General features: G+C 44.8%; 1 protein-coding gene and 2 long non-coding RNA genes across 3 annotated transcripts; 2 read left to right on the top strand and 1 right to left on the bottom strand.

Moving 5' to 3' along the window:
* The first annotated feature begins 2612 nt into the window (after positions 1 to 2612).
* Positions 2613 to 7557, top strand: LOC148641286 (uncharacterized). Its single transcript, XM_088620134.1, has 4 exons — positions 2613 to 2656; positions 3259 to 3324; positions 4782 to 6804; positions 6890 to 7557. Exons 1-3 carry the CDS (start codon positions 2613 to 2615, stop codon positions 5425 to 5427), a joined length of 756 nt encoding a protein of 251 aa, XP_088476260.1. The 3' UTR covers positions 5428 to 6804; positions 6890 to 7557.
* An 8154-nt stretch (positions 7558 to 15711) lies between these two features.
* LOC148641287 (uncharacterized) lies at positions 15712 to 18715 on the top strand. The gene is made up of 3 exons (XR_015930205.1): positions 15712 to 16066; positions 17171 to 17272; positions 18168 to 18715. It is a non-coding gene; the product is annotated as an uncharacterized LOC148641287 (long non-coding RNA).
* Positions 18716 to 19119: 404 nt separating this feature from the next.
* On the bottom strand, positions 19120 to 22401 carry LOC148641288 (uncharacterized). Its single transcript, XR_015930154.1, has 2 exons — positions 22023 to 22401; positions 19120 to 19621 (listed from the first exon to the last, which is right to left on the bottom strand). It is a non-coding gene; the product is annotated as an uncharacterized LOC148641288 (long non-coding RNA).
* Between the last annotated feature and the right edge of the window lie 80 nt (positions 22402 to 22481).

The raw sequence follows: 22481 nt of genomic DNA on the forward strand, positions 1-22481 counted from the left end.
TCTTGTAACATGAAACATCAAAGAGAAGTCAACAGACTATTCCGTGAAACTGTTCAGACTGGCCCGTGGTGATTTTCTGGGTCCTTTAGTAAGCTGTCCGGGACTGTGTCATCGACACACTTTGTGAGAAGCCAGTCTGTGTGTTTGCTCTTGTGATCATTCGTGAACGAATGTAAGAGAGTGTAAGAGAGGGAGAAGATTCGGCCCTGGAGTGATCCAGTTTTCTATTTAACAACCTCAAACTGCAGGAGAGAAATGCTTCATTTCTAAGATGGAAATATAATCAGAAAGTATAATTAGCCATTTGTGTATATCATGTCAAAAAATGTTTTATATATAAAAAGAATTTAGTAGAGACATTTGCTTAATAAGGCAGTAGAATAAATGTTGTGATGCTGGTGTGATGGTGCTCTCCAACAAACTGATACAAATGGACAGAGAGACAAAGTGAGAAAGAAAATGTGTACATAACAGACATATATGCAGAATACAATACAGTGCTGTAAAGTACAGTACCCTAGAGTGAAGATGGAAATCATTCATTCTGGTGCAGAAGAAATGAATCTGCTCTCAATGGTTTTCCTGTACAATTGGAACACGTTGTGAATTCTACATAATTCACAGAAAACAAAATAAACAACTCATTCACTCCCCTACTGTCCGTGACCCAGAGCTCAGTAATCATTTCACTACTGAAGATCATGCAGTTTTTAATGCTTTTCATTTGAACATCCTACTTGTTAATATTTCCTCTTAGATGAGAATATTCTCTTCGGCGTGTCTTTACAACTCTTCTCTTATTGCTCCTCTTGTCAGTAATCCGGTGTGAAAGCTCTCTCTGTCGGAATCAATGTCTTACCTCTCCGTCTTGTGTTTCAGGTCTCCTCTGCCTGCTGACCCTGCCGTCAGGACAGAACACATCCCGCACTGACCACACTGCTGGGTTTACTGTACGTGACAATAAAGAGCTTGAGCAACACATCTAATGTGATCTCTGCACGCTTCCCGAGGAGGGTCCAGCAACGTTCTATATAGTGCACATCACCATCGGGATGAAAAACAAAAATCCCCAGTGGGAGTCCAGTCTTTCCCTGCTACGCAAATTGCTTTTCGTTAGGTGAGGTCGCAAGTTCTTATTGGAGAATGTTGTACAGTTTCTTAATGCAATAGGGCGAGTAAGACTGAAGTTCCCCCCGTGTTGGCCGATCAGTGGAACGAAACTGAAAAAAGCTCCTTGAAACTGTGATTCATACACTTATACACTGGCTCAGCATGGTGCTCACCTGCTGTCCTTGGGTGTCTGCTGAAATTTGATTTTTTTTCAGGAGCACTGTGACCCAGAGCTCAATAATCATTTCAGCTACTGAAGATCATTCAGTTTTTAATGCTTTTCATTTGAACATCCTACTTGTTAGTATTTCCTCTTAGGTGAGAATACTCTGGTACTTTTCTGGGTCTTAGTTGAGTGAGCTTTATTAGAATAATTGAACAATACTTTCACCTCCACATAACACTCATAGATTTTTCAAGGGTTAAATATGGGAGCCACGTTTCTTACATGTTTCCTTTTGTAAGTTGATTCACAAAGCTTTCACCGCCTCCACTCCAGTGAATCACTTTGTTTAGCAAGTGATCAGGTGGAACAGTTTAATTTCTTCCTGCAAATAATGCCTTTTCCTTTTTCATCCCATTCAAGTCTCCGTCCTAGTTAGAGTCATTGTGATGTAGAACGGCAGTGGTCCAGTTGAAAGGTTCAAGGTTTCACTGTGTTTTAGAGTGCAGATAAAGAAGATAATAGGAGAGGAAACTGGAAAAGCCGTGACTCTGTCATTCCATTCAATTCAATTTATTTTCATATAGCACCTTTCACAACAAGGTTGCCCCAAGGCGCTTAACAATGCAGGTAAATATACATTTTGTGAATACAGAACTGAAGACAATGGAGGAAAGGAACCAAAGACTCAGTAAGGAGAATAAAATCCTCTAGGGGTCCAAGGTCAACTGGCTGCCCAACCCCTTTGGGCATGCTAACATTATATCATTTAAAAAAAAGAAAGAAATGAATGCGGGTATTAATCCATCCATCCATCACGTTATCTGTATGTCAGTACCCCATGCAGGTCTCTGCAGACCAGCAGAATCCTCCTAAACGACAGCTGTATCCATGATGCCCCTCTTGGATCCATGGCACTGATGCAGCATTCAACTCACATGGTGCCCAGCCCATGACAGACAGTATTTCTCCTCTGCAGTATCCCTGCGAGGCAGGACAGGTGCCTGACCTCTGAGAGCCTTGTAAGTAAGTAGAAGGAGTTTGAAGTCCGCCCTGTACCCGAGAGGAAGCCAATGAAGAGAGAGAAGTATGGGGGTTATGTGGTCATTCTTTCTGCTCCAAGTAACAATTCTAGCTGCTGCATTCTGTAAGTATTCAAACTCTTTGCTGTGACAAATCTAACGTACTTTAGGCAGACAAAACGACCTTAAAAAGCCACATGATTTTTAAGTAGTCTGTCTGTGTGTAGTAACAGTGGTTCACATTATTTCAGAACGTATACTCCCGTCTCTGTAACTTTCCTCAGTCAGCTATTGAACATTCTGTATTTACACCACGAATGCACTACTTTGTCTCGCGCGCGGTCACACTGGCCGTCCACAGGCACGGGCAGGAGCAGGGAACACGAGGCCGCTCTGTAGTGCCCCTGTGGCTCTCCAGCAGAGGGGAGCACTTTGCTCAACAGCCCTGAGCCAAAGGACCCAGTGATAAAGCTGAAAATCTGGCAAGTCCCCCAGTCTCCCTGGGGCGCTGAAGAGGATTTCATCTGATGCTGAGGTTCCTGTAACTCAACACAAAATTGAACACGGCGAGTTATGAGTTTGTGAAGAAGTGACAGCGGAACAATGTCAAACAGGAAGTTAACCTACAGGAAAGAATGAATTGAATCTCTGATATTCAAGCATGCAGTGTGACGTCCACTGTCTATTCAAATCTACTCTGCAAGTCTTACAATTCTTTTTCATACACCGTCTCCTGGTTATTGTTTTGTGAGTGCTTGAACTGTTTCTCAGTAGGAATAAGACCGATAACTCACTGCTTTAGGATGCACACTATCGTCGATGAAACCTGTGGTGTAAGCAAGCGAAAAGAGACAGATCCTTCTAAAACACAGAGGCCATCGGGAGGGCAGAAACACTCTGCAACAGGTAGGAGCTGTGGAGCCGTGATTCCCCCGAGCCAGAGCCCTCGTCCTCCCTCGACAGCGAACTGAGCTCCAGCGACTGGAGCAGCTACCTGCCGTCGTGGGACCTCCTGCAGATTGGGAACGGGTAAGGCAATTCGACACGAGCCCACTCCTCTTCCCACTGCTTACACCCCTATAACAAATAGTTTCAGGGTATTATTCAAGTACAGGATAAAGAGATGACAGGTGTTCCCAATTGGCTGAGGATACAACTCTCTCTCTCTGAGAAAGCACACAGAGGTGGACAAAGCAATTAAATGCGTTTACAAGTCATTCCCTCTGTATCTGGTCTTTCTTTACATATCAGAAAAGTGAACTGGTGGCTGTTGGAAAGTGTCTGCTCCGTACGTAATATACATGTAAAAGATGTGATTAAATATCTTGGTATTAAGATTTTCAAAAAGGTGATTTTGTGATTTGATGTTCTCTACCTTAGTAAAATAAAAAAAAAACTTTATTTATGGTTGCTATTTGTCAAACACGGGCAGAAGGAGGCCTAAATGCTACAGGGTTTAGAGCATCTAATACCGATACCGACAGTATTATTTACAAAATTAAGCAAAGTAGGTGATGTATGTTTCCCTAATTTAATCATTCAGGAACTAGGTATTGATGCTTTTAAGAAACTAACAGTAGCCCATCAGAACCTATGGAAGAATTTACAACCTTTATTAGACTACAAGGAAAACAATGTAGTTATACGTGTACTAATAAATACTTCAGATCCCTCTCGCAATCTCACAATATCTTGTCAAACTATTTTGGAGCACCTCTTTGGGGAAAGTGAGTGGAATCAAACATGACTATTGTCAAACAGATTTTGTATGAATAATAAGGTTAAGGCGTCAGTACAAAATTGTACATTAAATCGACCCGGTAAAGATACACAGTGTGCATAGATTTAAAAGTAATATAGATGATAATTGTCTATCTCAAAGCAGCCCAGAAACCTTACGTTTGTTTTTGTTTTGTTCTGTTGTTAAAACACTCTGAACAGATCGGCAAAATGGTGTAAAGAAGGCTTCTAATTCTGACATTTCCTGTAGACAAATTGACGTTATTTTACTGCTCAATACTGCTGAACCGAATCTAAAATATAATGTATCATTGGCTTAATCATTATACTCGCTCGTTATTAGATGTAGAAATAGCCTAAAGATGAGAAATAATCGAAAATTGAATAATTAGACCGTATGTCGTAGTAGCAGATTGTACTTCTCGCCTACTTGATGTGGTCGAGCAACTCCACAATCGCCATACAATCCGTCCGTTCTCATGCTCTGACTTTCAGGTTGGGCAGTGGACTGGATTCCAGGGCAAACTCGTTCTTGTTTGATTATCCGTGTGAAATCTCGCCCAATATAACAGGTAAACTCATGCACTGAAATGATGCGCTTCCAAATTAAAGCGACACGCATTTGAATAATTCAAAATACACACGAGGGAACGTCTCGAAACCATAACTAAGTATCACAACATGAAAGCTGTGCGTACCTTATCTTTATTTGACTGTATAATGTACTCCGGTGATCTGTAACGTAGTCTTGCGTGCATCGTAAAGGATCCGGACTTCCGGCTACGGAAAACCCGGAGTGGATCAGCCTTTGCACCGGACCCGGACTTCCGGCTACGGAAAACCCGGAGTGGATCGGCCTTTCCACCGGACCCGGACTTCCGGCTACGGAAAACCCGGAGTGGATCGGCCTTCCACCGGACCCGGACTTCCGGCTATGGAAAACCCGGAGTGGATCGGCCTTTCCACCGGACCCGGACTTCCGGCTACGGAAAACCCGGAGTGGATCGGCCTTCCACTGGATCCGGACTGCCGGCTACGGAAAACCCGGAGTGGATCGGCCTTCCACTGGATCCGGACTGCCGGCTACGGAAAACCCGGAGTGGATCGGCCTTCCACTGGATCCGGACTGCCGGCTACGGAAAACCCGGAGTGGATCGACCTTCCACTGGATCCGGACTGCCGGCTACGGAAAACCCGGAGTGGATCGGCCTCCCACTGGATCCGGACTGCCGGCTACGGAAAACCCGGAGTGGATCGGCCTTCCACTGGATCCGGACTGTGAGCAGCTTTTGTCCAATCGGCGCTGAGATTTCAGCAGGAGGCGGGAGACAGGCTCTTGTCCAGTCACACAGCTTCAGTCCCGGGACTTTTCCGAATTCCGGCGGGCGGTGACACTTCCGAGAAATGTCCACTGGGTGGCGACAGAGATACACGGAGCTGAGTCTCAAAGCGCTATCGGAAAGACTTGAAATCGGAAAGAAATACATTTGTTACGTTTTAATCCCATTGAAAAGGAAGATGAAAATATCGTTTGTATTTTAAAACATTATTATACTTGCGCAACATAATTATTAAGGGAATGGTGTGAGAGGAGACCGTGTTTGAACAGTTTAAGACGGATGTAAAGACATTTTATTTCAGAATGTCTTTCTGAAATGTGTCTGTTTCTGTGTTGTAAGAACGTTGAAGCATGGACGGGCCTTATCTGCATTTACCTTGTTGAATCTTTTTTTCCATAAAATGTACATGTATTATTGCATGTACCCTGACAATACGACTGCTACGTTACGTTTTCTTGTAGTTTTTGGTCTCATAAAAAATACAAAAGTATGAGTCGATGACGTCAAAATGGTGTCGCCCACAGGGCTTATGGGTAATGTAGTCTCTGTAGTTCACTGGGCTTCCCTGCCCATGTGTTTCGCTGATTTCATTGAACATTAGAATGAATTATATTAATACAATTTCAGCGTATTTATCGTGTCTTGTATTTCTTTGTCTCTCTTATGTGTTCCCTTGTGTGTATGTTTTCTTGTATTTCACTTGTCTGCGGCGCTGGTTAATCGACTTGGCACATAAAGCAAACCCACTGTCCTCGTGTTTCTTAGCTCCCGTCTTGTTTGCAAACTTTTCTCCTGTGTTTATTTTACTTTGTCAATAAAACGTGGTTGCTGGGGAAACGGTGCTGCAGAAGTTGTTGCGATCTGACCTCCGGGAGGGAGACAGCTGGCAAAGCCGAAACTTTAGTCTAAAAGGCGCTGGCTGGAGTAGTTTGTGGACATTTTGCGGAAGAAAAGGAAGAAGCGGTGAGTCGCAGGCTGTGTGACAGGACTGTCGGGGAAATGTAAGCGCTGGGCTGAGCGGGTCCGTCGGCGCCTCCTCCTGCAGGAGTGAGGAGTCTCCGGTCTCCGGTCGCGTCCTGATCTGCATGTGGAGGTGAAAGGCTGAGAGACGGCGCACATGCTCTGCACATGTTCTCATGTGTCTGGTTTCCTGGAGTGCTGTCTGTGTGGAGTTTGCATGCTCTGCTCATGTTCTCAAGGGTTTCCTGCCGCTTCTGCAGTCCAGTGTTGGTGAGTCTGTCGGGTTGATTGTGTTGTGGTGTGAGTGTGCCCTAAAGGGGTTTTAATAGTATGGGGTTTGTGTGTTCACTTGTATGCAGACCACTGGAGAGACCGGTTGTTTTTTGCCAGGCAGACTAATGGCTGCATATTCAATTCCAGCTACTGAACCAGCAAGTGGGACAGTGTTTGAAAACCCTTTCAATGAAAGGTTTGTAGAACAGTGTTGCTATTGTTCTGTTTAATTCGAGGTCACCAAGCTTATAAATGGTCTCACAACGTTTGTCTCTTTTCAGGTTTCTCCGACCCGGAGAGTGAACAAAGAAGTGATAAGGGCCCATAACACCTAAGCTCGGCACTCTCACACTCTTCAGCCACACGAGCTTCCTCCTGGTAAAATACTGGGCAAGCCCCTTTCTGACAGGGACAGTGGAAAACCCCCTGAGGGAGATGGGCTGAGGGGAGGAATAAAACCATCTGAGCCAGAACGGAGCGCGCTCCCGATTCCCACTAGACCCGGGAGACGACACAGGCAGCACAAGGGAAGCTGCGGAGCGCGAGTTCACGGAGGCAAGGACCGATTGACGACCACGGGAGACAGTGGCATCGGAACAGAGGTACTGTACAGAGACTTTTAATACCTGAAGGCAAGGAGCGAGAAACCGGCCCGGCTAGCCGCTCCAAACTGAGGGGAATGGAATACAGTTCGCGGGAGGATTTCTAGTGGAACCTGAACGGAGTCTGGGGAAATGGGACCGGCCTCTCGTTCACTGGGGCCATCAAAGACTTTACAGGTACGAAGAAGAATCGTTCGAGTGGCCACTCTTCGGTACTTGACAGAAAAGACTGCCGTCCCTCTGGATTCATTATGACCCTTGGAAGGACCTTTTGTTGCTGCTGTTTTCGTGGTGTCTTTGGCTGATGGTGAATGTGGATAGAAAATAAAAAGGTCACTTATACGATACACATGCTTGTCGCTGGTCTGTGTGGGCATTGGTGGATCTGGAAGATCAACAGAACCTGTTGCATTGCTAGGTGCCGTAGTCATATATGAGGCAGGAAATAATTGTTGTTTGAGGGGTCACCTCACTCTGACACGAACGTGTTGGGAAGACGCGCCAGTTCTGACGTAAGTGCGATGGGTCTGTAGGCATTAAGGCAGGTTCTTGTGTCCTTTTTTGGAACAGGAACAATAACAGAAGATTTGAAGCAGTCTGGCACTGTGCACTGGGACAATGATTGCTTAAAAACGTCTGTAAAGATTGGAGCGAGTTGGCCAGCACAGGGCTGTAGTGTGGCTGGAGATACACAGTCAGGTCCTGCTGCCTTTTTACAGTTTTGCTTTTTGAATAGCCTTAACACATCCTGTTCTTTGCTTCACAGGGCATTCTCAAGACTTGTTAACGGCGTCAAGTCTTCGTGAGAGATTGAGTGTGAGTGGGTGTGGCACTCCAGTTGAGTGGGGGACAATAGCTCATCCCCAGGATGTGAATTATTTGGAGGAGTTGCGAGACTGCCATGGACAAGGTCGTTGGAGATCCTTTGTGTTTCAGGCCTGCTGTAAAATGTGTTATCTGGTAGAGAGTGATCAAGATGTATCTGAGGGGATTTTCTTTTGTAATTGGTAACAGTTTGGAGACCTTTCCAGACAGATAAACAGTCTTTGTTAGCAAACAGTTGTTCCAGCTGTGGACAGGAGGGGAAACAAAAGGTAGAGAACACTATTTTTAGAGAAATGGTCCTAAAGGAACAAAGCATAGTGTAGGATGCCACTAGCTTAAGTCTTAACAGCACTGCATGAGAGGAGACTCCAGTGTCTATTTGTTCCGAGGGATCCTCAGAAAGGTCAAAAGGTTGCAAACAGATAGGAGACTGGTTACATGCCTGAAGCTTAGCTAGAGGAACATAACAGTGCTGGAATTCTGAGAGGGGAGGTTATCAGAGCCTAATGTTATTGCGAAAAATGGCAACTAGGCATAGACGATCTGCTGAATAATAATAATAATAATTGCTTACACTTATATAGCGCTTTTCTGGACACTCCACTCAAAGCACTTTACAGGTAATGGGGACTCCCCTCCACCACCACCAATGTGCAGCATCCACCTGGATGATGCGACGGCAGCCATAGTGCGCCAGAACGCTCACCACACATCAGCTATCAGTGGGGAGGAGAGCAGAGTAATGTAGCCAATTCATAGAAGGGGATTATTAGGAGGCCATGATTGGTAAGGGCCAATTGGAAATTTGGCCAGGATGCCGGGGTTACACCCCTACTCTTTTCGAGAAGCACACCTACACCCCTACTCTTTTCGAGATTTTTAATGACCACAGAGAGTCAGGACCTCGGTTTTACGTCTCATCCGAAGGACAGCGCCTGTTTACAGTATAGTGTCCCCATCACTATACTGGGGCATTAGGACCCACATGGACCGCAGGGTGAGCGCCCCCTGCTGGCCCCACTAACACCTCTTCCAGCAGCAACCTTAGTTTTTCCCAGGAGGTCTCCCATCCAGGTACTGACCAGGCTCACACCTGCTTAGCTTCAGTGGGTTGCCAGTTGTGAGTTGCAGGGTGATATGGCTGCTGACTGTCTGTCCTTTGAATTGTTAAGGGTTTCATGTATTTGTGTGTCCAAGTAGTCCGGACTGCTGTGCTATGTGTTGTTTGTCTTTTGAATTTTCTGTTTTACACCTATTGTATCCATAGTGGTATGGGCCAAATCCAATTTAAAGGGTGTTGTGAGCACTGGGGTTTGTTGGGAGTGGTGAGTTAGGAGTCTGGAAATGAGAGCAAGGTGCGAGTGGATATGATAAAAAGATTGTTCCTTTATTTTGTTTCTGATACCTGGTGAAGAGACGCAGTGAGTGTTTGAGTGGCCAGCTGCGTCAACTTCAATAAAACTGGCCTTTTGGTTTGTTTGAGTGCTGACTTGCTATGGTGTATTTTTTCTCTCTGTGAACAACAGGTCCTACGGCCAACACTACCCACACAGGAGGTGTGTGCGTGACAGCTCCTCAGCTGAAGCAGGAGTCCAAGTGTGCACAGATTTCTTGTTGGGGTTTGTTGTTTGAAGTTTCTGTTTGTATGTAGGAAGCAATTGTGCCATCGCGTGGTCCGAGTTATAGCACGGGACGAGAGCTCCCGAAGAGCGCCTGCCTCCTGCCCGATTCGACGTCTAAAATCATCACAGAACGAGAGGAGCCAACAGGAATGCAAGTCTCTTCTGGTGAGGAGCCTCCAACACAGCCCCCAGTACTGGGTGTGCAGAAAGAATCCTGTTCTACAGTTGTGGTGCGAAATGGCCTCCAGTCCTTGTCAAATGCTGGGTTTCTCTGGACTGCAGTCCCCTCCGCATTTGGATGATTGTGATTGGTGTTGCTGTAGCTGTGCTGTCCTGAGACTGACTGGTGTCAAGACCAGCTGTACTCTGGGATCAGCAGGGCCTAGTGGTGGTATGAATTGTGGCCTCTGTTTCTCAGGTGTAACAAGTGTTTGATTACTCTGTTCTGTATGTGTCACGGACGTCCAAAGGGACTTACCGTAGGGAGCAGGAGAGCGGAAAAAGACCCATATGCGTAGCGGCGAGACGGGAAAAAGGCCCGGGCTCATTAGTGCAAAGAGTTCAGGAATGCCGTATAGAAACCTATGCCCTCAGGGAGCGGACGTGGGGCGCCCTGGTGCTAGGCGGGTCTCAGGACATCCGAACAACAATGCTGAGCGAGGACAGAGTGCAAGACCCGGAAATATATAGCCCAAGGGAAAGAGAGGGACAGGAAGGACAGCAGACCGGAAACTAGGGACAGGACAGAGAAGGAGCGCCCTCTGGCTGCAGAGGGCGTGACAGTATGTTTATCAATAGTGGGTACTGGCCTAATTCAGCCCTGCACTCGCTGTTAGCTGTTTTTCTCTGCGCAAGGCGGATGTTTCTACAGATTGATTAGAGTTTCTACAGAGTGTACTCCTGGTCTGTGAGGGGACCCCACACTTCACTGCCGTATAGGGCAATGGGTTGGATTACACTTTCAGATATTTGGAGCGAAATTCTTGTTGGTGGGTTGACATTGAAGAGCCTCCTTCTTATTGCGTAGAAAGCCCTGAGTGCCTTCTCCCTCAGTGCCTTTAGTGCCAGGTCAAAACTCCCAGAAGAGCTGATGGTGAGACCGAGATATGTGTAGCTGGATGTGTGCTCCAATGTGTTGTTGTTCAGTGTGAATTTGTACCTGTTTCCCTGAGGTCTGGCTTTCTCCTGGAAAACCATAACTCTGGTCTTGTCCAGACTGACTGGCAGTGCCCAGGTGTGACAGTCCTGCTCCAGCAATGCCAGGCTCTGCTGTTCTGGGTCCAGATGGGCTGGCAGTGCCCAGGTGTGAATGTGATGGGATGTGTGGCGGTTTGGTAGGAAGCCAGTCTGACTCTAATGCAGGACATTGTGCTCAGTAAGGAGGGCCGGTTATCAGATATTCAAGTTACGACAGAGTTCCTTCCCCAGGTTACTGTTCACACTGAAGCTCCGGTACCTGTTGGGGTCGAGTCTGTCTCCATTCTTACAGACGGGCGTGATCAGTCCTTGATTCCAGGCCTCAGGGAAACAGCCGGCCGTCAGGACGAGGTTGAGGAGTTTGAGCAGGCTTTGCTGCAGGTCTGAGCTGCAGTTGGATCAAGCGTTGTTGACTGTGTCTTGGCTACAGACCTTTTGTGGTCTGAGAGTTGTCTGTTTGTGTATGTGCTTATCTTCTTTAGGGTGTGCATGTAGTGTCTAACCATCTCACAGTATCTGAGGCGCAGTTCAGAGTGGTGTGGTGTTGTTTTAGTTCTGGTAGTTCTCTTCAGTTGTTTCTGCACTCTGTATCAAACCATTTGATATTGTTTCTGAGTGTGTTTCATATGAATGTAGTCATTTTGATTTTAAGGCTAGTTTCTCAAAAACATGGTTTATAAATTTATGCCCGATTTGTTGGTTTGATTCAGAGCGTTTTGAAATGTAAGGGATCAAGTAATGGGTTTATTTGCTGCTGAAAAGAGAAGAAAGAAAAAAAAAAAGAAATGAGACAATTAGCTTGTAATGAGTTTATAACAACAGTAATTAGATTCCTGCAAGCACTCTTTTCATTGTCCAACAACTGAAAGCTTTTAGGTATAAAGGAAGGGTCCTCTAATATTTGATGTGTGAGCTTGTCGTTCTATTGGAGATGTTAGTGAGTCTGAGGATTCGTGTTAATATGACAATACTGCTACTACTATTAATAATACAGCATGGCAAGACTTCTTTCAGTCATTTCCCACCCCTCCACCTCAGTGAATCACACATGTTAAACTTCCATCTCGGGTTCCAGATCAGACATGAGCAATCCTATATTACAAATACTTAGCACCAGGCAATTTAACCAGACAATAATTTAAGCAATTATTCATTCAAGAGAAGCAGCAGGACGAGTAAAGTGCCCCTCTGATGGCCGGTCAGTGGAATTAAACTGGAAAATTTCTTAGAAATGATTATTCTTACAATGATGTACCAATGGTGCCGCTTGGTGGTCATTCAGCAAAATTTCACCGAAGGTTTTTTTTAATTAAAATACCGTTAGTAATGTTCGTATTAATTAGTTATTTTAATTTTAAAAATATTTAAGCATTTTCAACAGCAAAGAATACATTGCCTTGCAAACAAGAGTAATGAATGAATGTATTGTACATGGATACAAAATACAAAATAAATACAATAAACCAAAAATTAAAATGACGTTCAAAAGGCGCGAGTCGATGACGTCAGAAGGAAGTCGCCCACGGGGCGTATGGGTAATGTAGTTTCTGTAGTTCTCTGGCCCGCACTGCCCACGTGTTTCGGTGATTTGATTGAACATCAGAATTAATTATATTGTACCATTTCAGCGTGTTTGTCGTGTCATGGATTTCTATGACTGTCTTATGGGTTCTCTTGTGTGTCATGTTTATTTTAGTGGGTGGCAGTGCTGGGGCCCTGAACTGTAATCATTCGTGTTAAGTATTTGTTACTGTGACCCTCCTGGGAGGAGGGGACCTTTGTAAGATTCCTGTCCTGGCAAGCAGCAGGTGAGAGTTTGCTGTCCGACTCAATTACACCTCCGCTACCTCATTTCACCTCTTTCACCAGCCTGTAAAGGGGGTTGTGATAGTATGGGGTCTTTCTCTTTAACAACCTCAAACCGCAGGAAACAAATGCTTCATTTATAAGATTGAAATATAACCAGAAAGTATAAAAATAGCTATTTGTGTGTATCATGTCAGAAATATTTGTTTTTATTTTAAAAGAATTTAGAAGAGAAATATGATTAATAAGGCAGTAGAATCCATTTAAACTGTCATTTTCCTGTTTAGGTTGGAAAGTTTAATTTGATCAAGTCCACTTGAGTGCCTAAGCAACTGTTTGGGTAGTTTGGCTGGTGTGGTGGTGCTCTCCAAATACCTGATCCAAACGGACAGAGAGACAAAGTGAGAAAGAAAAGGTGTAAATAACAGACATATCATATATCATTTGCAGAATACAGTAATGTGCTGTTCAGCACAGTGACCTAGAGTGAAGATGGAAATCAGTCATTCTAGTGCTCTCAATGGTTTTCCATTACAAACGGACCAGGGCTTCCTGAGACACAGGCAGTTGGAGTTATATAGAGTTAGAGGTTGTTTTCACGGCACCAGCCGACTAAAGCAGAGACCTCCTTCCACTCCAGAATTTTTTTTTTTATTTGGGTGGGATCATCTGGAGTCTTGATTCCTTTCACGGAGTCAGCAGTAGATACACAGCTGTTAGCATAGGAGGAGTACAGAAGAGGTGACAGCAGTGCTGGGGACCCTCTGGCACAACCAGAGGTGTGAAATTGAAATTGTTTGGAAGGAATGGGAAGCTAAAGGCAGAGTCACAATCTCTGATTCATGTAATCAAAACAGTAAGTTCTTTCCTCGGGCAGCTTCGTTAGAACATTTTAAATAGATGTAAAAGTGTATTTACAGACTATATCAGCCCTTATCTTTATTTACCTGGTTTAATCTTTTTTTCAGAAGTGTAAATATATTATACTATGTACCCCTGATGGAATTATTGATGTGCTATAAATATACTCTTGTTTGTATTGTATCTATTTTTATTGCTACAATAAAAAGTTAAAAAGAACTGCACTTTCGAGAAATGTCCACTGGGCGGCGACAGAGATACACGAGTCTATGGCGGCGAGTCCAATAGCGCCTCCGTACAGATCCTCGTTGTGCAGAGATTGAAAATCAATACAGATGATAACTGTGACGTTTGTGACAGCAACTCTGAAAGATAACGTAAAGAAGGAAACTAATATTGACATTACTTTTAAAGAAGTTAAATAATACTACATTTTAAACCTATTGAAAGTAATATGAAAATATCGTTTGTATTTAAAAAAATATGATACTTCCACGATATAATAATTAACGAAATGCTGTGAGAGGAGACCCATGTTTAAACACTTTAAAACGGATGTAAATGCGTCTGTACAGACAATTTGAAACATGGACGGACCTCATCTGCTTTTGTTTACTATTAAACAAGATTACTTGTTTAATCGTTTTCCATAACATGTACATGTATTATCGTATGTACCCCTGACTATACTCTGTGTTATATGTATTCTTGTTTTTATGGCATGTATTGTTGTTATATTTAAAAATAAAAAGACGCGACTCGATTACGTCAAAAGGAAGTCGCCACAGGGCTTGTGGGAAATGTAGTCTCCATAGTGCTCTGGACTGCGCTCCACACGTGTTCCGCAGATTTGATTGAGCATCAGAATTAATTATACAATGTCAGTGTATTTACCGTGTCGCGGATTTCTATGTTTGTCTTACAAGACGGACTCGGCAGGAGCTGTTTCTTGCTCTCCGGAGTGAAGCTGTTCTGGGAAGAGACGAGCAAATCTTTAGACTCTTTGTAAATGAGACATCATCATGACAGCTGTGCCGACCTGCTCTTTATTGACCTGTTGAACCTGTTTGTGTAAAGAGCAGGAGTCTTGTGTACCCCTGATTGTGTTATGTGTACTCTAGTGTGTTTGCAGCGCTCGTCCTGCCTGGTTTATCAACTCGACACAGAAACAAAACCCACTGCCGTCGTGTCTGTGGGTTTCTGAGCTCTCTTGTCTTGTTTGTCTCCTTTGTTTATTTTACTTTGTTAAATAAAACGTGGTTGCCGGGGCAACGGAGCTGCAGTAGTTGTTGCCGGAGCGGGTCTGACCTCCAGCAGGTCAACAGGCGGCTTTTTTAATCTAATCTCCGAGAAAAACAGAAACTTAAGAAACTTGAGTCTAAAAAGCGCTGGCTGGAGTATTTTGTGGAAGAAACGGTGAGTCGCAGGCTGTCGGTAAATATCAGCGCTGGACACCAGCCTCACACCGCTGGGCTCACTGCGCCATGAGCGAGTCCGTCGGCGCCCCCTCCTGCTGGGGTGTGTTACTGCAGGAGTGAGGAGTCTCCGGTCTCCGGTCGCGTCATGATCTGCAAGTGGAGGTGAGAGACGGCGGCGCAGTGGGTGGCAGCGCTGGGAGCCTGGATTTAGTTCCTGTGGTGCTGTCTGTGTGGAGTTTGCATGCTCTGCCTGTGTTCTCATGGGTCCTGTTCATGGGGTGCTGTCTGTGTGGAGTTTGCATGCTCTGCCTGTGTTCTCATGGGTCCTGTTCATGGGGTGCTGTCTGTGTGGAGTCTGCATGCTCTGCCCCTGTTCTCATGGGTCTGGTTTCCTGGGGTGCTGTCTGTGTGGATACCTGGTGAAGAGACCCAGTGAGTGTTTGTGTGGCCAGCTGCGTCAACTTCAATAAAACTGGCCTTTTGGTTTGTTTGAGTGCTGACTTGCTATGGTGTATTTTTTCTCTCTGTGAACAACACGTCCTACGGCCAACACTACCCACACAGGAGGTGTGTGCGTGACAGCTCCTCAGCTGCAGCAGGAGTCCAAGTGTGCACAGATTTCTTGTTGGGTTTTGTTGTTTGAAGTTTCTGTTTGTATGTAGGAAGCAATTGTGCCATCGTGTGGTCCGAGTTATAGCACGCGACCAGAGCTCCCGAAGAGCGCCTGCCTCCTGCCCGATTCGACGTCTAAAATCATCACAGAACGGTGAGGAGCCTCTGACACAGCCCCCAGTACTGGGTGTGCAGAAAGAATCCTATTGTACAGTTTTGGTGTGAAATGGCCTCCAGTTCTTGTAACATGATGGGTTTCTCTGGACTGCAGTCCCAGTGCACTCCGCTTTGGATTTGCAGTGGTGTTTTCTACAATGGAAAACCCTTTGTTTGTACAGAATGGAAATGGCAGTCTGCATGTTTTAATAATCTAATGTGATCATGTACTACAGCTTAAACACTGAGCCAGGTGACGTTTGATTCTAAAAGATTTCTCTATCATTTCAGCGGCGCCTTGTCTGCGGCAGCCCGGCAGCTCCTCCTCCCTTCCAGCTGAGACTCTTCCCTCTCCAGAGGTGGGTTAGTGCTCTCAGGTCATCTTCTCTCACACAGCTGTGGGGCAGAAACGCTACTTCCACTGGGCAGAGAGCAGACGGGCAGTGGGAAGGGCAGCCCTGTGTTTGGGGATCAGGGCTGTCCCTGCTGAGGGATGCTTTCAGAGCCAAAGCAACTGGCTGGGTTATGAACTTTATGGTGTGATCCAAATATGACATACAAAGACAGAGATGAGAAAGAAATAGTATTGCATGTATCTGATCAAAACAGTCTCTTTCAGACAAAACAAATATTGAACAAAAACTTAGTTGCAACACACTGCACTACACTTTCTTCTAGGCTGACATTACTGATAGTTTGTGCTGTCTTCCTTTCAGTCTGCAGGGTGTGCATCTTTTTCCTCAGCTTCCTACACGAGGAATCAGTTTCTCCTGCCCTGGTTTCACTCCTTTATATCTCACAATCTTCTGCAGCTCCTGGAGGCTGACGACATGTTTGCTGTTTCTGAAAAATTGCTGACTGGCTCATCAGCACAATTGCTGATTCAAAATCCTTTACTCACATGTTGCCTTAGCCTCTGTATCACAGAGATGTGTGCTTTTCTGGGTTGGGTAGATCGATAGTGTGCTTTTGCTCAGTTGCTCTGCTCAATGCGTGGTCTTTTAACTCCGGCTGGGTACGAGCACCTCACTCTCCACATGGCTTTCCAAGGCTCTGTCATCGTGTGTGAGGATGTTGTGTAGCTCGTGAAACAGTTCCCCCATTTGAGCCCTGGATTTACTGGGTACTTGAATACCTGAATCTTGCCGTCAGTCCTGATCACCTTGTTTTTGTTCTGCAAGGACAAGGCACCTCCCCAGCACTGAACACAAACTGATACTGGCGGGTTGATTGTGTTGTGGTGTGAGTTTGTGTCTGTGGGGGTGAGGTGTCCCCTGCAGCGCGAACAAACATGCAGACTCCACACAGACAGCAGCCCTGGAATCAAACCCAGGGCCCCGGTGCTATGAGGCAGCGATGCTAACCACTGTGCCGCAGTGTTGCCCCCTTTGAAAATGTCTGACTTCCGTTTAATTTGAGGTCACAAGCTTATAAATGGGCTCACAACGTTTGTCTCATCTCAGGTTTCTCTGACCAGGCCCAAGGACCTGTAGTCACTGACAGCTTCTGCAGTCTGACGGTTCATTTCAGTAGGCTGGAGGGATGGCGCAATTATCCTCAAATCGGTGAGTATTGTTTTGCTCTTGTAACATGAAACATCAAAGAGAAGTCAACAGACTATTCCGTGAAACTGTTCAGACTGGCCCGTGGTGATTTTCTGGGTCCTTTAGTAAGCTGTCCGGGACTGTGTCATCGACACACTTTGTGAGAAGCCAGTCTGTGTGTTTGCTCTTGTGATCATTCGTGAACGAATGTAAGAGAGTGTAAGAGAGGGAGAAGATTCGGCCCTGGAGTGATCCAGTTTTCTATTTAACAACCTCAAACTGCAGGAGAGAAATGCTTCATTTCTAAGATGGAAATATAATCAGAAAGTATAATTAGCCATTTGTGTATATCATGTCAAAAAATGTTTTATATATAAAAAGAATTTAGTAGAGACATTTGCTTAATAAGGCAGTAGAATAAATGTTGTGATGCTGGTGTGATGGTGCTCTCCAACAAACTGATACAAATGGACAGAGAGACAAAGTGAGAAAGAAAATGTGTACATAACAGACATATATGCAGAATACAATACAGTGCTGTAAAGTACAGTACCCTAGAGTGAAGATGGAAATCATTCATTCTGGTGCAGAAGAAATGAATCTGCTCTCAATGGTTTTCCTGTACAATTGGAACACGTTGTGAATTCTACATAATTCACAGAAAACAAAATAAACAACTCATTCACTCCCCTGCTGTCCGTGACCCAGAGCTCAGTAATCATTTCACTACTGAAGATCATGCAGTTTTTAATGCTTTTCATTTGAACATCCTACTTGTTAATATTTCCTCTTAGATGAGAATATTCTCTTCGGCGTGTCTTTACAACTCTTCTCTTATTGCTCCTCTTGTCAGTAATCCGGTGTGAAAGCTCTCTCTGTCAGAATCAATGTCTTACCTCTCCGTCTTGTGTTTCAGGTCTCCTCTGGCTGCTGACCCTGCCGTCAGGACAGAACACATCCCGCACTGACCACACTGCTGGGTTTACTGTACGTGACAGTAAAGAGCTTGAGCAACACATCTAATGTGATCTCTGCACGCTTCCCGAGGAGGGTCCAGCAACGTTCTATATAGTGCACATCACCATCGGGATGAAAAACAAAAATCCCCAGTGGGAGTCCAGTCTTTCCCTGCTACGCAAATTGCTTTTCGTTAGGTGAGGTCGCAAGTTCTTATTGGAGAATGTTGTACAGTTTCTTAATGCAATAGGGCGAGTAAGACTGAAGTTCCCCCCGTGTTGGCCGATCAGTGGAACGAAACTGAAAAAAGCTCCTTGAAACTGTGATTCATACACTTATACACTGGCTCAGCATGGTGCTCACCTGCTGTCCTTGGGTGTCTGCTGAAATTTGATTTTTTTTCAGGAGCACTGTGACCCAGAGCTCAATAATCATTTCAGCTACTGAAGATCATTCAGTTTTTAATGCTTTTCATTTGAACATCCTACTTGTTAGTATTTCCTCTTAGGTGAGAATACTCTGGTACGTTTCTGGGTCTTAGTTGAGTGAGCTTTATTAGAATAATTGAACAATACTTTCACCTCCACATAACACTCATAGATTTTTCAAGGGTTAAATATGGGAGCCACGTTTCTTACATGTTTCCTTTTGTAAGTTGATTCACAAAGCTTTCACCGCCTCCACTCCAGTGAATCACTTTGTTTAGCAAGTGATCAGGTGGAACAGTTTAATTTCTTCCTGCAAATAACTGCCTTTTCCTTTTTCATCCCATTCAAGTCTCCGTCCTAGTTAGAGTCATTGTGATGTAGAACGGCAGTGGTCCAGTTGAAAGGTTCAAGGTTTCACTGTGTTTTAGAGTGCAGATAAAGAAGATAATAGGAGAGGAAACTGGAAAAGCCGTGACTCTGTCATTCCATTCAATTCAATTTATTTTCATATAGCACCTTTCACAACAAGGTTGCCCCAAGGCGCTTAACAATGCAGGTGAATATACATTTTGTGAATACAGAACTGAAGACAATGGAGGAAAGGAACCAAAGACTCAGTAAGGAGAATAAAATCCTCTAGGGGTCCAAGGTCAACTGGCTGCCCAACCCCTTTGGGCATGCTAACATTATATCACTAAAAAAAAAGAAAGAAATGAATGCGGGTATTAATCCATCCATCCATCACGTTATCTGTATGTCAGTACCCCACGCAGGTCTCTGCAGACCAGCAGAATCCTCCTAAACGACAGCTGTATCCATGATGCCCCTCTTGGATCCATGGCACTGATGCAGCATTCAACTCACATGGTGCCCAGCCCATGACAGACAGTATTTCTCCTCTGCAGTATCCCTGCGAGGCAGGACAGGTGCCTGACCTCTGAGAGCCTTGTAAGTAAGTAGAAGGAGTTTGAAGTCCGCCCTGTACCTGAGAGGAAGCCAATGAAGAGAGAGAAGTATGGGGGTTATGTGGTCATTCTTTCTGCTCCAAGTAACAATTCTAGCTGCTGCATTCTGTAAGTATTCAAACTCTTTGCTGTGACAAATCTAACGTACTTTAGGCAGACAAAACGACCTTAAAAAGCCACATGATTTTTAAGTAGTCTGTCTGTGTGTAGTAACAGTGGTTCACATTATTTCAGAACGTATACTCCCGTCTCTGTAACTTTCCTCAGTCAGCTATTGAACATTCTGTATTTACACCACGAATGCACTACTTTGTCTCGCGCGCGGTCACACTGGCCGTCCACAGGCACGGGCAGGAGCAGGGAACACGAGGCCGCTCTGTAGTGCCCCTGTGGCTCTCCAGCAGAGGGGAGCACTTTGCTCAACAGCCCTGAGCCAAAGGACCCAGTGATAAAGCTGAAAATCTGGCAAGTCCCCCAGTCTCCCTGGGGCGCTGAAGAGGATTTCATCTGATGCTGAGGTTCCTGTAACTCAACACAAAATTGAACACGGCGAGTTATGAGTTTGTGAAGAAGTGACAGCGGAACAATGTCAAACAGGAAGTTAACCTACAGGAAAGAATGAATTGAATCTCTGATATTCAAGCACGCAGTGTGACGTCCACTGTCTATTCAAATCTACTCTGCAAGTCTTACAATTCTTTTTCATACACCGTCTCCTGGTTATTGTTTTGTGAGTGCTTGAACTGTTTCTCAGTAGAAATAAGACCGATAACTCACTGCTTCAGGATGCACACTATCGTCGATGAAACCTGTGGTGTAAGCAAGCGAAAAGAGACAGATCCTTCTAAAACATAGAGGCCATCGGGAGGGCAGAAACACTCTGCAACAGGTAGGAGCTGTGGAGCCGTGATTCCCCCGAGCCAGAGCCCTCGTCCTCCGTCGACAGCGAACTTGAGCTCCAGCGACTGGAGCAGCTACCTGCCGTCGTGGGACCTCCTGCAGATTGGGAACGGGTAAGGCAATTCGACACGAGCCCACTCCTCTTCCCACTGCTTACACCCCTATAACAAATAGTTTCAGGGTATTATTCAAGTACAGGATAAAGAGATGACAGGTGTTCCCAATTGGCTGAGGATACAACTCTCTCTCTCTGAGAAAGCACACAGAGGTGGACAAAGCAATGAAATGCGTATACAAGTCATTTCCTCTGTTTCTGGTCTTTCTTTACATATCAGAAAAGTGAACTGGTGGCTGTTGGAAAGTGTCTGCTCCGTACGTAATATACATGTAAAAGATGTGATTAAATATCTTGGTATTAAGATTTTCAAAAAGGTGATTTTGTGATTTGATGTTCTCTACCTTAGTAAAATAAAAAAAAACTTTATTCATGGTTGCTATTTGTCAAACACGGGCAGAAGGAGGCCTAAATGCTACAGGGTTTAGAGCATCTAATACCGATACCGACAGTATTATTTACAAAATTAAGCAAAGTAGGTGATGTATGTTTCCCTAATTTAATCATTCAGGAACTAGGTATTGATGCTTTTAAGAAACTAACAGTAGCCCATCAGAAACTATGGAAGAATTTACAACCTTTATTAGACTACAAGGAAAACAATTTAGTTATACTTGTACTAATAAATACTTCAGATCCCTCTCGCAATCTCACAATATCTTGTCAAACTATTTTGGAGCACCTCTTTGGGGAAAGTGAGTGGAATCAAACATGACTATTGTCAAACAGATTTTGTATGAATAATAAGGTTAAGGCGTCAGTACAAAATTGTACATTGAATCGACCCGGTAAAGATACACAGTGTGCATAGATTTAAAAGTAATATAGATGATAATTGTCTATCTCAAAGCAGCCCAGAAACCTTACGTTTGTTTTTGTTTTGTTCTGTTGTTAAAACACTCTGAACAGATCGGCAAAATGGTGTAAAGAAGGCTTCTAATTCTGACATTTCCTGTAGACAAATTGATGTTATTTTACTGCTCAATACTGCTGAACCGAATCTAAAATATAATGTATCATTGGCTTAATCATTATACTCGCTCGTTATTAGATGTAGAAATAGCCTAAAGATGAGAAATAATCGAAAATTGAATAATTAGACCGTATGTCGTAGTAGCAGATTGTACTTCTCGCCTACTTGATGTGGTCGAGCAACTCCACAATCGCCATACAATCCGTCCGTTCTCATGCTCTGACTTTCAGGTTGGGCAGTGGACTGGATTCCAGGGCAAACTCGTTCTTGTTTGATTATCCGTGTGAAATCTCGCCCAATATAACAGGTAAGCTCATGCACTGAAATGATGCGCTTCCAAATTAAAGCGACACGCATTTGAATAATTCAAAATACACACGAGGGAACGTCTCGAAACCATAACTAAGTATCACAACATGAAAGCTGTGCGTACCTTATCTTTATTTGACTGTATAATGTACTCCGGTGATCTGTAACGTAGTCTTGCGTGCATCGTAAAGGATCCGGACTTCCGGCTACGGAAAACCCGGAGTGGATCAGCCTTTGCACCGGACCCGGACTTCCGGCTACGAAAAACCCGGAGTGGATCAGCCTTTGCACCGGACCCGGACTTCCGGCTACGAAAAACCCGGAGTGGATCGGCCTATCCACCGAACCCGGACTTCCGGCTACGGAAAACCCGGAGTGGATCGGCCTTCCACTGGATCCGGACTTCCGGCTACGGAAAACCCGGAGTGGATCGGCCTTCCACTGGATCCGGACTGCCGGCTACGGAAAACCCGGAGTGGATCGGCCGTTCCACTGGATCCGGACTGCCGGCTACGGAAAACCCGGAGTGGATCGGCCGTTCCACTGGACCCGGACTGCCGGCTACGGAAAACCCGGAGTGGAT

Source organism: Lepisosteus platostomus, chromosome 25 (genome assembly GCF_059453375.1).
Source record: "Lepisosteus platostomus isolate fLepPlt1 chromosome 25, fLepPlt1.hap1, whole genome shotgun sequence".
In the NCBI taxonomy this organism is placed as follows: Eukaryota; Metazoa; Chordata; class Actinopteri; order Semionotiformes; family Lepisosteidae; genus Lepisosteus; species Lepisosteus platostomus.